The 13,938-nt window shown below is 43.6% G+C and overlaps 1 protein-coding gene and 1 non-coding gene across 3 annotated transcripts in view; both read left to right on the top strand.

Moving 5' to 3' along the window:
- The first annotated feature begins 775 nt into the window (after positions 1-775).
- Positions 776-13,938, top strand: part of CANX (calnexin) — a 30,620-nt gene continuing 17,457 nt past the window's right edge. Inside the window, exons 1-3 of one of the 2 annotated variants that reach the window (XM_037058011.1) lie at positions 776-1,067; positions 13,279-13,455; positions 13,745-13,818. In XM_037058011.1, the coding sequence (XP_036913906.1) occupies positions 798-1,067; positions 13,279-13,455; positions 13,745-13,818 (521 nt within the window). In that variant the 5' untranslated portion in view covers positions 776-797. The remainder of the gene's footprint in view (positions 1,068-13,278; positions 13,456-13,744; positions 13,819-13,938) is intronic. The other variant, XM_037058012.1, reaches the window with a different exon arrangement.
- On the top strand, positions 4,002-4,107 carry LOC118995115 (U6 spliceosomal RNA). Its single transcript, XR_005068204.1, has one exon. It is a non-coding gene; the product is annotated as a U6 spliceosomal RNA (small nuclear RNA).

Below are 13,938 nucleotides of genomic sequence, written 5' to 3' on the forward strand. Positions count from 1 at the left end.
GTGTACAAACAGATGCAAGACGGAGCAGGACCTACAAAGGTCTAAGGAAACCTTAACTGCTTCCATTTTCTGAGGTTCTGGGCACGTTGAAAACTGAAGATGTGCTACAAGTAGGTTTAAAGTAGTGGTATGTTTGCAATCTTTTCCCAAGGCACCATCCTTTTCATATGTCTCTGTGACCTTATGCCTAATCTTACTTCAGGATACATTACAAATTGAAAGTTGAAAAAACCTTGAATTACAGTATTTTAGACTCTAGTTTATATTGGGTAAAGTCGCAGCCGCAGGCTCTTAGGCCCAGAGCGGCGACTATTAGGCAGGAACGGTGACGGGTGGTTGGTTACTCAGGGCTGCGCAGGCGACTCCGGGCTCCGCGGAGGGAACCCGTACCGGTTCCGCCAGCACCCCTTCGGGGACTCGCACTCGCAGCTTGGGGAACTGGCCCTACTCGATGGCACGCCAGACCTCCCACCCTTTCTACCGCTAGCCATTTGCCTTCTCAACGAAGGAACAGTATGCAGGGCCTGGGACGAGGGTTCAAAATCCAAGAGCTCGACAGGACAAGGGCTGGGATAAAATGCCGGGCAGCCCGCCCATTAAGGCACCAGGTCAACGGGGCGCGGAAACCTCTGCCGGGCCAGCCCCGCCCCAAGGCGCGCGCCTGCGGTTCCCTATCCGCTGTGGCCCGCCCCCGCTCCTCCCGCCCAACCAACAGGTACTTCCTGCCTCATTTCTAACCAATCACCACACTCCACGAAGAATAGCCCTAGGGGGCGTATGGGAAGGTGATTAGAGCGATGACCACGTTGACCAACCGCATTTTGGGACAACCGCGGGAGGCGGGATTTTGCGCTGGCTGGAGCTACTCAGGATCAAGGGGCGGAGGAAGGGCAGGACTTCGTGCGGCGGCGCTCGATCGCTCGCGGCAGCAGCGGTCGCCTAGGCCTCTTCGTTCAGTAGCACGTGACGGTCGGGCCTCTTGTGCGGCTGTCTCCCCTGCAGCGCGGCGCCAGGTGTGCGGTAGAGGGGAGACGCGGGCGTCGCCGGCGGGCCCCGGAAGGTTCGAGGTGAGACGGGGGAGGCCTGCCTTTCTCTTCGGGCCTGTGAGGACCCCAGGGGCCTGGGTGCATGGCGCCGCGGCCGAGGAGTAGGACGGGTCCGGGACCGAGGGGGTAGGGCTGGGTTTCGAGAGCTCAGGCTGTGGCCCACGCGCCGGTCGTGAGGCGCTAGGCCGGAGCCTGGACTGTCTCGGTTAGAGATCCAAGCCCAGGCCTCTCCGCTGGGGTCGGGAGGCGTGGCAGGTGCCCTGGAGCCTCGCTCCCGTGACCTCAGGTTAAGCCAATTTCTGCCTGTGGCTTTGCTTCTCGAGGTTTCTTAGGCCTTTTGCTGGCTGCTTGGACAGCCGAGAGGTGGCCTGGAGTAAACCGGGTAAAGGTCTGGGGTGGAATCGGCCTAGTCGATAACCCCAGTAGTGGGGAAAGGGGATACCGGATCGAGAGAATATTTAAGATTAATATTACGGGTCCGAACCCGTACTTGAAAACAGCCGCGAAGCGAGAACTGACGGAAACCCAGCACCCCGAAGAGTATGCGGAATGTACTAGAATACGCGGTGATTGGAAAACTTAAGTCTGAACATTTTCACCTGTTCTGAGGTGGGGAGTAATCCAGTCGGAAATTCACCAGACACGAAAAGCAGGAAAGCACTCGAGCTCGCCGCGGGCTGGTCGTTCCACAGTGAGGAACTGGCCCAAGGTCACGCGATGGGTTTTATGGTCAGGTTGGGACTGTAGTTGAGGGCTAGGCATTTTCGGCGTTAAGGTTAAGTTTGGTTAAGATCGAGGCCGTGGTTCAGCTGGTCGGTCGTTCATCCGCATTTGTTGCTCTGTGAACTGTGAACTTGGGCAATTTCCTTACCTTTTGTACCGCGGTAATGGGTATAACACCCGGTGGAGTTGCTGGAATTGGATGGAGGTGTGTATTAAAACAGGACGGTGAAACCCGATGCCCCTTAATGGCACGGTGAGAAAGGACTGCAGTGAATTGCAGCCTGAGTGTGGGTGGTGCACCACACGGACTGGCACCCCGCGCTCGTGGCTCGTAGGGTCCCGTTTCTGGGAGCAGGGGTGATGCGGAGCGGGACACAAGTGGACGCCGGCTGAAGGAAGTTCAACTGAGCTGAAGGGCGGGGAGGACCGGTGAGCCACAGTTCAGTCTCTTTACAACGGCGTGAGGAATGAAACGTTGGCTTGATTTTTGAGTGAGGATTTTGTTTTTTAGTTTTAAGGGCGAGTTGTATTGATCTTTAAAGGTGCTCTGTACCCTAGTCTTTTTTTCCCAGCAGTGTGCGAGGACCGTGAGCAGCATCCCCGCCTCATTGTCCATTTGCTGTCCTGACGTTAGAGCAGAGGTGGAGAGCTCTGGGGAGCTCTCCCGTGTGCAGCGGAGCCTCCGCCGCGGGAGCAGCGCAAGTCCAGGGAGAACCGTGGAAGGCAGTGCACGCGCCCTACCTACCTCTCAGGCAGATGGGTGTTGGCATCCCTTCACACCGTGCTATCTTAACTTAGCAGTTTCGACTCACACACTATCTCGCAAGGACCACGATGGGTGAACGTTTTGACAAAAGACAGTTGCTGCAAGTTTTGGCAGTCAGGCTATTGTGTCCTTTTGGAGTTCACTTTGCCCTGCAGGTAGTTGAGGGGGCTGAAGGGACGTTTGGTAAGCACCAGTGCAGGCCTAGCGCGGGCAACCAGCTTTGCTTTCCACATCTTCTCCTGTATACCTTATCTGGGAGGCTGTTGGAAGGGACAACTAGGGTGGCAAACTACTTTACTGGTGCAGTGAACAGTGTGGATAAAATCGACAGCTCATAACAACAACTGGGGAACAACAAAACTGAATATGGTTGTGACCTGTGTGGTTTAAGTAGAACTCTGTCAGGGAAGGGCTGGGGGAATGCTTTTGAATGGTACCACGTGTACTTTTAAATTAAGCTTAACTGTGAACTGTGAAAATGATTTGGAAATTATTTATTTTTAAAGTTTTATTTTAGAGAGGGGAAAGGGAGGAAGAAAGAGAGGGAGAGAAACATCAATGTGTGGGAGATACACGCAAGGATTTGTTGCTTTTCATTGGCCCCCAACTGGGCATCGAACCAGAGACCTCTCTTGGTTCACAGGCCAGCGCTCAGTGACCTGAGTAATTCACCCAGTATGCCAAGTTATGAAATAGTTGAAGAGAGATTATGACTTCTGAGTTCCTGCTCATAAACACTACTGTATATGTCTAACTGTGACCTTGGACAGTTTAACTTCTCTTAGTCTTAAAGCCCTACTGTGTCAAACGGGAATGATAGAACATCCTGGGGTTCTTGTGAGGATTAAATTAGACAACCTACCATTATCTAAACCCAGTACGATTTAAAGTTTAAATGGAAAGATGAATGGATAGCCTAAATGAAAGACTGCCTCGGCTGTTATTACACACTAACTTTTTAAAAATCGTCTTTTTAAAGCCCTGACTGGTGTGGCTCAGTTGGTTGGACATCGTCCCACAAAGCGAAAGAGCGCTGGTTCGATTCCTGGTCAGGGCACGTGCCTTGGTTGTGGGTTTGGTCTCCCGTCCAGGCACGAGCATGTTCGGGAAGCCACAGAGCAATCTTTTTCTTTCTTTCTCCTTCCCTTCTGCTATCTCAAAAATTGAAAAAAATCACCTTTTTTTAAAACAATAATATTAGCAAGGTAATTTCTTCTCCTTTTTCTAATTTCTCACAGACTAAAGAAATTCCAGTTGGACTTTACTAATTGCATTTAAGAGACTAAGTCCCATAAACAAAGGCCTAGAAGCAAATGGCTTCACTGGTGAATTCTACAAAATACTTACTTCATGAGAGAATTAACATAATTTCTTCACAAACTCTTCCAAACAAATGGAAGAGGAGAGAACACTTGTCAGCTCATTCTGTGGAACCCTGATACCGAAATCAGGCAAACAGTACATGTATGCTCGCTTCAGCGGCACATGCACTAACAATGGAATGATACAGAGAAGATGAGCAGGTACCCGTGCAAGGATGATACACAAATATGTGAAGTGTCCCATATTTTTTGAAGTAAAAAAGTGTACAAGAAATGGAAACCACAGAACACTATGTCCTATGAAAACATGCAAACATACTCAGTACTAGCAGACAGAATCCAGCAATATATAAATAGGATTTACTCACCAGGACGAACTGGGATTTTTCCCTTGAATGCAAGCTTGGTTCAACATACAATGATAAATGTCATTGATAAGGACAAAAACCACTTAAGCATCTCGATAGACAGAATTTAACAAAATGCAGTACCTTTCATGGTAGAAACACTCAACAAACCAGGAATCGAAAGGAACTTCCTCAGTCTGATTAAGGGACAGAGAAATCCCTTACCTGGGATTTGTGATCCTCTTTTTAATTTCTTGTGGATTAAAGGAATTAGGGTTGAAATTCCCTGCTTTATTTTGAGAAACAAGTCCCACAAAGAAAAGCCCAGAACCAAATGGCTTCACTGTGATTCTGCCAAATACTGAGGAAGGAAAACACCAATTCCTCACAAATGCTTTTCCCGAACAGAAGAGGGAGGACACTGCCCAGCTCATTCTTTGAGGCCAGCGTTACCCTGGTGGCCAAGCCAGGCAAAAACTTCACAAGAAACCACAGACCAGTATCTCTTAGGAAAATAGATACAAAAGTAGATTTGACTTGAAAAGATAAAATATAAAAACTTAAATTTAATAAACTCCAATAATTTGAGTTTCCATTTGTTTTAAAGATTTTTCTTTTTAAAAGTTTTCTAAAAACCATTTTATTTATTATTTATTTTTATAGAGAGGAAGGCGGGGAGAGAGAGAGGAAAACATTAATGTGAGCGAGAAACATTGAATGGTTGCCTTTTGTATGACTTGGCCCACAACCCAGGCGGGTGGGGAATCGAACCAGTGACCTCTTGGTTCACAGGCCACCGCTCAATTCACTGAGTCACACCAGCCAGGTCTAAAGATTTCTCGTTTAATAGAATTCTTGTTTTTCTTCAATAGGTCCCTTCAATAAGGAACCCTTATGGAGGATAAGGTTTCTGCCTTTGAAAGGTGGCAAATATAATATTTCTTTAGCGTTTGCCCAGTCCTAAAGTTGATCTAAATGGTTGTCTGAATTTGTTAAAATTTGATGCAGAATGTGTTTGTTTCTGTTAACTAGAATCTTTTATGTTCAAAGTCTCATGCAATAGTTAAATGTGTATAGTAAAATAATAAGGACTTTTTAAACAATGTATGCTGAGAATAGAATTATCATTAAAGAAAAACAGTGATAGCAGGGAAAGAAATCATAGATAAATGTAGACATTTGCATATCTAAATGTTAACATTGTATATGTGCAGCATTGCAAGGAAGTGTTATATTAGAAGGTGTTAAAGAAGAGGTCATATTAATATAATGGGAGGAAAGCAAGTCTTTCTTGTTGTGTCCCATCATTCAGCTTTGCAGAAGTATGCTGGAGGAGTAGGCAGGCATATTAGACCTTTCGGTCCAGTATGAAAATTGAAAATGTATTAACTGTAGTTGTACTTGGTGTATCAAAGAACAAACCGTTTGAGTATACCTATGAAGTACTAGACTCTGATAGACTTTGTATTACCTTTTTATATTTTCACAGCAGGCCTTTGAGTTAGTAGAACTATCACTCACATCTGTCACGTAGAGATAGAAGATTCCCTGGAAGCTCAACAGGCCAAGCAAGGCCAGAGAAGAGCAAGAGGGTCTAGAACCCAGATTCTCTGATTGGACAAGTTACACCACACACACTGCACTGCATGTGTATGAGAAGTTTTAACTCTGTGAATCTTCTGTTTTAAAATAGGAAACTTCCATCTCTAGAATTCAGGATAAATTCACTCTTTAAGAGTTAAGGGTGGCTCAAAATAATAACAGTGAGTATATTAGATGCTCTTGAGGAACCCTCCCAACCCCGAGATCCTCCCTCAGGATCCCTGAGGTCCTGAGAGCTGGGCTTTTGCTCTGTCCTTGGGAAATTGGGAATCAAGCCAGAAAGCATTTATATTATAAATGCCTGGGTTGCAGGCCAGTTCCTGGCAGGGGACACACCAGAAGCAACCATACATTGATATTTCTCTCCTTCCCTTCCCCTCTAAAGATAAATAAATAAAATCTTAAAAAAAATAAAAAAATAAATGCATGCACATTTGGTTCCTGTTTCTTGGTTTTGTGTACATTTTCCCACGTGATCCCAGAGGGTAGAGATTCTCTGACTTGGATATAGGTAGATAATTATATTTGAGTAAAAACAAAGCCCTAATTAACTGAAAGGAAAAGAGAAGGACTTTACCTGAAGTTCAAATCTCTAATCCAGTTCACGTTTCTGAGTCTTTTGTAGTGTTGTGCTTTTTAGAAGATCAGGTCAATTTAAAGCTAGTTTCTAGACAACTTTGATTAAGTTTAAAGAACCACCTTCAACAGTATAATTGTGTGTGTGTGTACACACACACATGCATATTTAAAAAGCTGTTAATTTGGAAATAATTACAAACCCACAAGAAGTTGCAAAAATAGTCTGGAGAGGTCTCTGTGACCCTCACACAGCTTCCCCCAAAGGTGGCATCTTGCATAACTATGGTACAATAACAAAAGCAGGAAGCCGGCATTGGTACAATCTATAGACTACTCGGATTTTACCAGGTATCCCATGCCATTGTTCGTACATAGTTTTGTGTGGTTTTATCTATGTCAGTAGTTAATTTTTTTTTAAGTTTTACTTTTTTGGCATTTTTTTACAGAAGGAAAATACTAGCAGGAGTTTAAATAGTACTACCTAACTTATGTGTATTTTCTTGTAAGTTAGGTAGCTAAAAAGTAGGTTATGATGAGTTTATTTTGATACTAACCATAATCCCCCCCAAAAAGAAACCTTGACTTATAAACTAATAATACAGTATATGCGTAAAGTTTGAAAACAGAGGCAAATAAATAACAGCCATCAAGGTCACCTTTAACCTATAAAATTTTTTCCCCATACCTTATATAGATTAAGCTTCTGGATGTTAAGGACCCATTTTTAGGAAAATGATTGATTTCTTGTTGGTGCTCATTGAACTGTCAGTTAACGCTATGGGGCATCAGATGGATTTTCTCCTTTTACTCCAGAAAACAGTCTTGAACTCTGCCACCCAGCTTTTATCAAAAGCCCAGTTGTAAGACTTATGGATGAGTATTTGAAGGACATGCAGACTGTTCATTTCTTTGAAACCTGGATGTTGTAAGTGTTGTCTTTAGGTCAAGTTCTAGATCAGTGGCGATTAGAACCTGAGCCATATAGCATTGGCCCCATAGTGTTGGCTTTGTTGACTTAGTCTTTGCTTACAGAAGGGACATAAGACAAACTCAAACAAGACTCACATTGGCATATGACTCTAGAGTAGTTTTGAGAACGGTTGTCCACCTCAGTAAACTCATGGATGTTAAAAGATTTTCATGCTTGTAGTTTGTTTTTTTAATACATTAAAGAGCTTTTTTATTTTAGAGTTCTAATGTACAGGAAAACTACGAAGATAATATGCAGAATTCCTGTATACTGCCATAACATGGCAGTTTCCTCTGTATTAAGGTCTCATATTATGATCCATTTCCTACAATCGATGAACCAGTATTGAAACATTATTAACTAATGTCCATGTTTTATTCAAATATAATTAGTTTTTTTAAGTTATATTTATTTGGGTAACACCGGTTAATAACATTACATAATTTTCAGGTATACAATACTGTAATTCCGTGTGACTGTATTGCATGCTTGGTATTGACTGTCAATTCCTGGCGCTCCTGGAGGTCCATGCCTGTGTACAGCAATTTGTGATTTGGCCAAGACAGCTTGCGATTACATGGGCCCATCATAAAGCATTGAGTTGGCTAGTTATGACTTTCACATCCACCCAGCCTTTGCCTCCTAGCTCGAAGGGGCTCTGCTGTAGAGGTTCAGGTACCTTGCAATCTTAAAAATTATGAGAGAAAGAGATAATTACTCCAAAAGAAAACCATAAAATGATGTGCTTCATTTTCTGCTTTCAAACAGAAAATAAAGTCTGAGGGAGAGTGCTATAGTATTCAGGGATGCAAGAGGCTTTGCCTGTAGAGAAGCCAATTTGTTTTAGTGAGTGTGGGCTGTGAGGTAGAAAAGACGGGGAATGTGGCAAATGGAAAGTGCCCTTCAGTCTAAAGGTCGTGTTTTGTTTTTTTTTAAAGATTTTATTTATTTATTTTTAGAGAGGGGGGAGGGAGGAAGAAAGAGAGAGAGAAGTGTCCACAGGTTGCCTCTTGCATACTGACTGCAGCCCAGGCTTGTGCTCTGACCAGGAATTGAACCAGTCACCTCTCGGTTCACAAGCCGACACTCAGTCCACTGAGCCACACAAGCGAGGGCTAAAGGTCATCTCTTTATTCGCTTTTATTCCTCACCATTCCTGATCTAGAGACCACCTGCTCTGTGGTTTGGGGGAAATTGGGAGGAAATTATGCTGTTTGTTTTTTAAAAGCATCACTACCTTATTCTTGAGTTACTTGATGTATATTTCTTACTGATGATTTTAGAAGCAGTGTGACAACAGATAAGTATGTTTTCTGCTTATGATTCTGTAAATGTAAAGACAAATGAAGACTTAGAAAGGGACAGACTTATGAAGTCCTCCTAAACATTAAAATATGTGGAAAGTCATTTCGTGTCTTTAAGACAAAAGCAGTATAGAATGACCAAGTAGGGTATTTTGGGTGGGGGTGGGGGGGGTAGGAACCTTGACTTCTGAACCTAGGCCAATAACTAATTTTTTTCAGGACAGTTTCTGGACCTCAGTTTCTTTTCAGAAAGGAAAGTTAAGGCTAGCTTTCAATATTTCAGTCTCAGGATTTTTTTTTTATTAAACCAATTTTTAGAACAGTGTTAAGTGTACAGAAAAATTATAAAGATAGTACAGAGGACTCCCATATAATCTACTCCCAGTTCCCCTATTAATAACTTAGCATAGTACATTTATTACAGTTAATGAACCAACATTGGTACGTGATTACTAACTAAAGTCCATATTTAATTCAGATTCCCTTTGCTTTTGCCCATGGTCTTGTTCCAGGACCCACGTGACCTTCAGTCATCACGTCTCCTCAGGCTCCTCTCGGCCACAACACGTTTTTAGGCTTTCCTTGTTTTTGATGACCTTGACATTTTTGAGTGCTGCTGGTCAGGTTATTTTGTAGAATGGCCCTCTGTTGGGACTCGCCTTATGTTTTTCTTGTGACTAGACTGGGGATATGGATTTTGGGGGAGGAAGACCACACAGGTTACAGTGCTGTTTTCACATATCTTGTCGAGCGCACCTAACCACCAACATGGCCTCTGGCTGTTCCTGCTGACCCTGGTCACCTGGCTGAGGTGTGTCTGCCAGGTTTCTTCAGTGTAAAGTTGGTCTCCTTCCCCCTTCCCACATATATGGCCTCTCTGGTAGGAAGTCACAGTGTGCAGCCCACACTTAAGGAGAGGGGAGTTAGCTCCACCTCCTCTAGGACGGCATTACCCACACAGATCACTTGGGGTATTTCTGCATGGGAAGTTGGTCTCTCCTGACCCATTGATCTATTTTCCAGTCTGTTTTCATCAGTATAGGTTCATGGGCACTCACCGTGGCTTTGGATCCACCTCACAGCACTCAGTCTGCTGCTGCTGCTGCTGCTGCTGCGCAGCTTTGGCTCTGGGGGCCTGTGTCCTGCCCCTTTCAAACATCCCCGGCCCTGTGGGCGGTTTGTTTGTTGTTTTCTCTTTGAACACTTCTTTCCCTTCTGGCTACAAATGCTCCCTGCTTGTCTAGTATGTTTTCTGCTCAAACACTAGAACCAGTCATTGCTTCACAGAGCCGTTTCCTCTTCTTGGAGATGACAGTAGAAACCGTGATTAGTACTAGGTGTATTTGTTGCTACCAGAGTGTGGTTTCATTAGGCCCTCTCAGCTGACACAACCAGGGAATATATGTGCGTAGAGTAAGTGGTGCATTTATACATAACTATAAGTATCTATATGTCACCTCTGTCTGTTAAGCTAAACATGAGATCATACTGGTGCTTCCTACTCCTGCCAGTTACCATGTGGATTATTCTGGTCTCTTTCCTTTGCTTCTCTGTAAATTTCCACACCCAGCATGACAGTGGCTCCCACCCTCCACCACCCCCCACCCCTTTACTTCATTGCGCAGTCCCGGTGTACAGACACCGGGGCCGGGCCGCAGGATTGTCCATCTGCATGCCCGTGAGAAACAACTTGCCAACAAAGAGCAGTGCTGTTTCAGGGTCTAGTTTCACAGACTGCAGTCCCTTCCAGAGTGACTTTGCTCAGCGTCTTTCCCCTCCACCCCTGGAATGAAGTTGTGGCACGTGTCTGTAATACATTAGATTGTTTCATTACACCCTGCAGGCTATCCCTGGGTCCCTGAGCCTCCTAGATGATCTCTTACATTGTTCATATATTAAGATGACTTTTTCTACTGTACAGTTCTATGGGTTTTGACAAATGCATAGTCTCGTGTATCTGTATGTGACATACAGTACTGTTTCACTGTGCTTACCTAGTCACTTTCCCCTCTCCCTGCAAACCTCTGGCAGCCGCTCCAGAGCCATCTTTTTACTGTATGTAAAACTCACCTTTTTCAGAATGTCATGTCATTGGAATTATACAGCATGTCGCCTTAGCAGATTTGCTTCTTCCACTTAGCAGTATGCATTCAAAATTTATGTAAGTCTTTTTGTGGCTTGATAGCACATTTCTTTTCATTGCTGAACAATATTCCATTGTGTGGGTGTTCTAGTTTGTTTATTCATTGACCTACTGAAGAATGTTTGAGTTTATTCAAGTTTTGAGTGATTATAGATAAAACTGCTATAAACATTTACAGACAAGTTTTTGTGCATTTGTAAGCTTTCAGATCAGTTAGGTAAATACGTAAGAGCATGATTGCTGAATCATATGGTAAGACTAGGTTTGGCTTTGTAAGAAAGAAATTGCCAAACTATCTTCCAAAGTGGCTGTACTATGTTGCATTTTCACCAGCAATGAAATAAGAGTTTCTCTTCACATCCTTGCCATTTTTTTTATTTTTTTAAGGTTTTATTTATTTATCTTTAGAGGGAAAGGGAAGGAGAGAGGGAGAGAAATATCAATGTATGGTTGCCTCTCATGCGTCCCCTGCTGGGAACTGGCCCGCAACCCAGGCATGTGCCCTGACTGGGAATCGAACTGCGATCCTTTGGTTTGCAAGCCCGCGCTCAATCCACTGAGCTACACCAGCCAGGGCGCCATTTTTTAAAAAGTTTACCTATTCTAGCAAGTATATGGTGGTGTCTCGTTTTAATTTGCAGTTACGGAGTGGCAAGTTATGTTCAGTGTTTTTTCACTTGCTTATTTGCTACCTGAATATCTTCTTTGGTGAGGTCTCTGTTCAGATCCTTTGTCCATTTTTTAAAGGTTTTATTTACTAACTTTCAGGGAGAGGGGAAGGGAGGGAGAAAGAGAAAGAGGAAGAGAAACATGGGCATTTGGTTGCCTCTCATGTGCCCCCAGCTGGGGACCTGGCCCACAACCCAGGCATATACCCTGACTGGGAATCAAACCTAAAACCGTTTGATTCAGTTTGCCAGTGAGCACTCAATCCACTGAGCCACACCAGTGAGGGTGTTTGCTATTTTTTAATTGAATGCTTTGTTTTCTTATTTTATCAGGTATTTTGCAAATGTTTTCTCCTGGTCTGATTTGTCTTGTAATTTTCCTATGTGTCTTTCACAGAATTGAGGTTTTTAATTTTAATAGAGTGTAACTTACTAATTTTTTCTTTCTTGTATCTTACTTTTGATGTATTAAAAACTTGATTGCCAAACCCAAGATCAGCTAAATTTTCTGTGTTTTCTTCTAGTAGCTTAATACTGCAGCATCCTTTTTATTTACCTACTTAATAATTGCCACCTTATAAAAGGGTTTTTCTTAAAGATTTTTGTTTATTTTTTAGAGAGAAGGAAAGGGAGGGAGAAAGAGAGAGAAACATTAATATGTGGTTGCTTCTCGTGCATCCCCTACTGGGGACCCAGCCTTCAACCCAGGCATGTGCCCTGAGTGGGAATTGAACCAGCAACCCTTTGGCTTGCAGGCCAGTGCTCAATCCACTGAGCCACACCAGCCAGAGCTGAAAACTGGTTTCCTTTAAAATGAGGCCATTCTGGCTCCCTCACGTCGATGCCTTCTTTCTCTAAGGTTTCTTTCTTTTCTTTTTTTTTTTTTTTAAAGATTTTATTCATTTGTCTTAGAGGGAAAGGGAAGGAGAGAGAGAGAGAAATATCAATGTATGGTTGCCTCTCGTGTGTCCCCTGCCGGGAACCAGGAACTGGCTTGTAACCCAGGCATGTGCCCTGACTGGGAATCGAACTGCGATTGTGTGGTTTGCAGGCCCGCGCTCAATCCACTGAGCTACACCAGCCAGGTCTCTAAGGTTTCTTGGTCCACAAAGCTGGGTGAGGTGGTGTACAGTTGTACCTCCTGTCACTAAACCCTCCTGGACCCCCTATTCCAGATCACCGGTTAGTGCTCCCCGTCTTTTGACTGTATCACACCACATCATTATTAAGCTACCTACTAGTGGCATTCAGTCTAATGTGATAGTAATGCAGGATTTGAAATCTTTGATCTCGGCTATTAGTTGTGATAAGGAATAGGATATTTTAATTTCACTAAGTTTTTTTTAAAGATTATACTTATTTATTTTTAGAGAGAAAGGAAGGGAGAGAGAGTGGGAGAGAAACATCAGTGTTTGGTTGCCTTTCACGTGCCCCCTACTGGGAACCTGGCCTGCAACCCAGGCATGTGCCCTGACTGGGAATTGAACCCGTGACCCTTTGGTTCAATCCATGCTCAATCCATTGAGGTACACCAGCCAGGGCAGGACAGTTTTTTTTGTTGTTGTTGTTTTTAAGGACAGTTGTTTATAGTTGAGTTTTATTTTGAAATTTTCTTGAAATTGAGCCTTCTAACCTGATTTTAGGAAAACCCTTGATTCTCTGGGCTTTATCTATAAAATGAAATGCAGTACTGTTCCTTTTAGTTCTGCTCTGAAAGCCATAATTTTCAGTGAGAGGAGTTGGTGGTCTTTATGAAAGTTTTTGAACGAGGTGATACACTTAACTCACCTCACTGGTTTTCTATGCAGATCATGGAAGAGAGGTGGTTGTTCTGCGTGCTGCTGGTCCTTGGTGCTGCTGTCGTTGGGGCTCACGAGGGCCATGACGAGGACACGGTCGATATTGAGGATGACCTCGATGACGTCATTGAAGAGGTAGAAGACTCAAAATCAAAGCCAGACACCAGCACGCCTCCATCTCCAAAGGTCTGAAGTGGTCTATGAATCTTATTTGTTATACTTCTTGAGGTAATCAAAAGATGAAGGTAAATTTGGATGCTTTTCAAAGGGAAAGCCAGTCTGTTGAAACACGTATTGATGCCTCTGGCAGCTGTTGTTACATCTTGCTAAAGATAAATTACAATATATGAATTGAATTCAAGGGCCAGCAAGGAAAATTTTGTGGTAATTGAAAGCAAATCAAGAGAATAAATCCTATTAAAAAGGAATGTTGTTGGAAATTTCAGTTCTTAGTTCATTTTTATGTTTGACACAGGTCACCTACAAAGCTCCGGTTCCAACAGGGGAAGTATATTTTGCTGATTCCTTTGACAGAGGAACTCTGTCAGGGTAAGTGCTTCTTGGGGGAAAACTTAGAGGCAAATGTGCATAGGGAAATAGTGGGTTCCTTTTAGGAGCATCTTATATAGTGAAACGGCGATGATGATTTTATATCCCCAGTGTCCACGC

The sequence above is a fragment of the Sturnira hondurensis genome, unplaced genomic scaffold (genome assembly GCF_014824575.4).
Source record: "Sturnira hondurensis isolate 20B ecotype Veracruz unplaced genomic scaffold, ASM1482457v3 Scaffold0009776, whole genome shotgun sequence".
NCBI lineage: Eukaryota > Metazoa > Chordata > Mammalia > Chiroptera > Phyllostomidae > Sturnira > Sturnira hondurensis.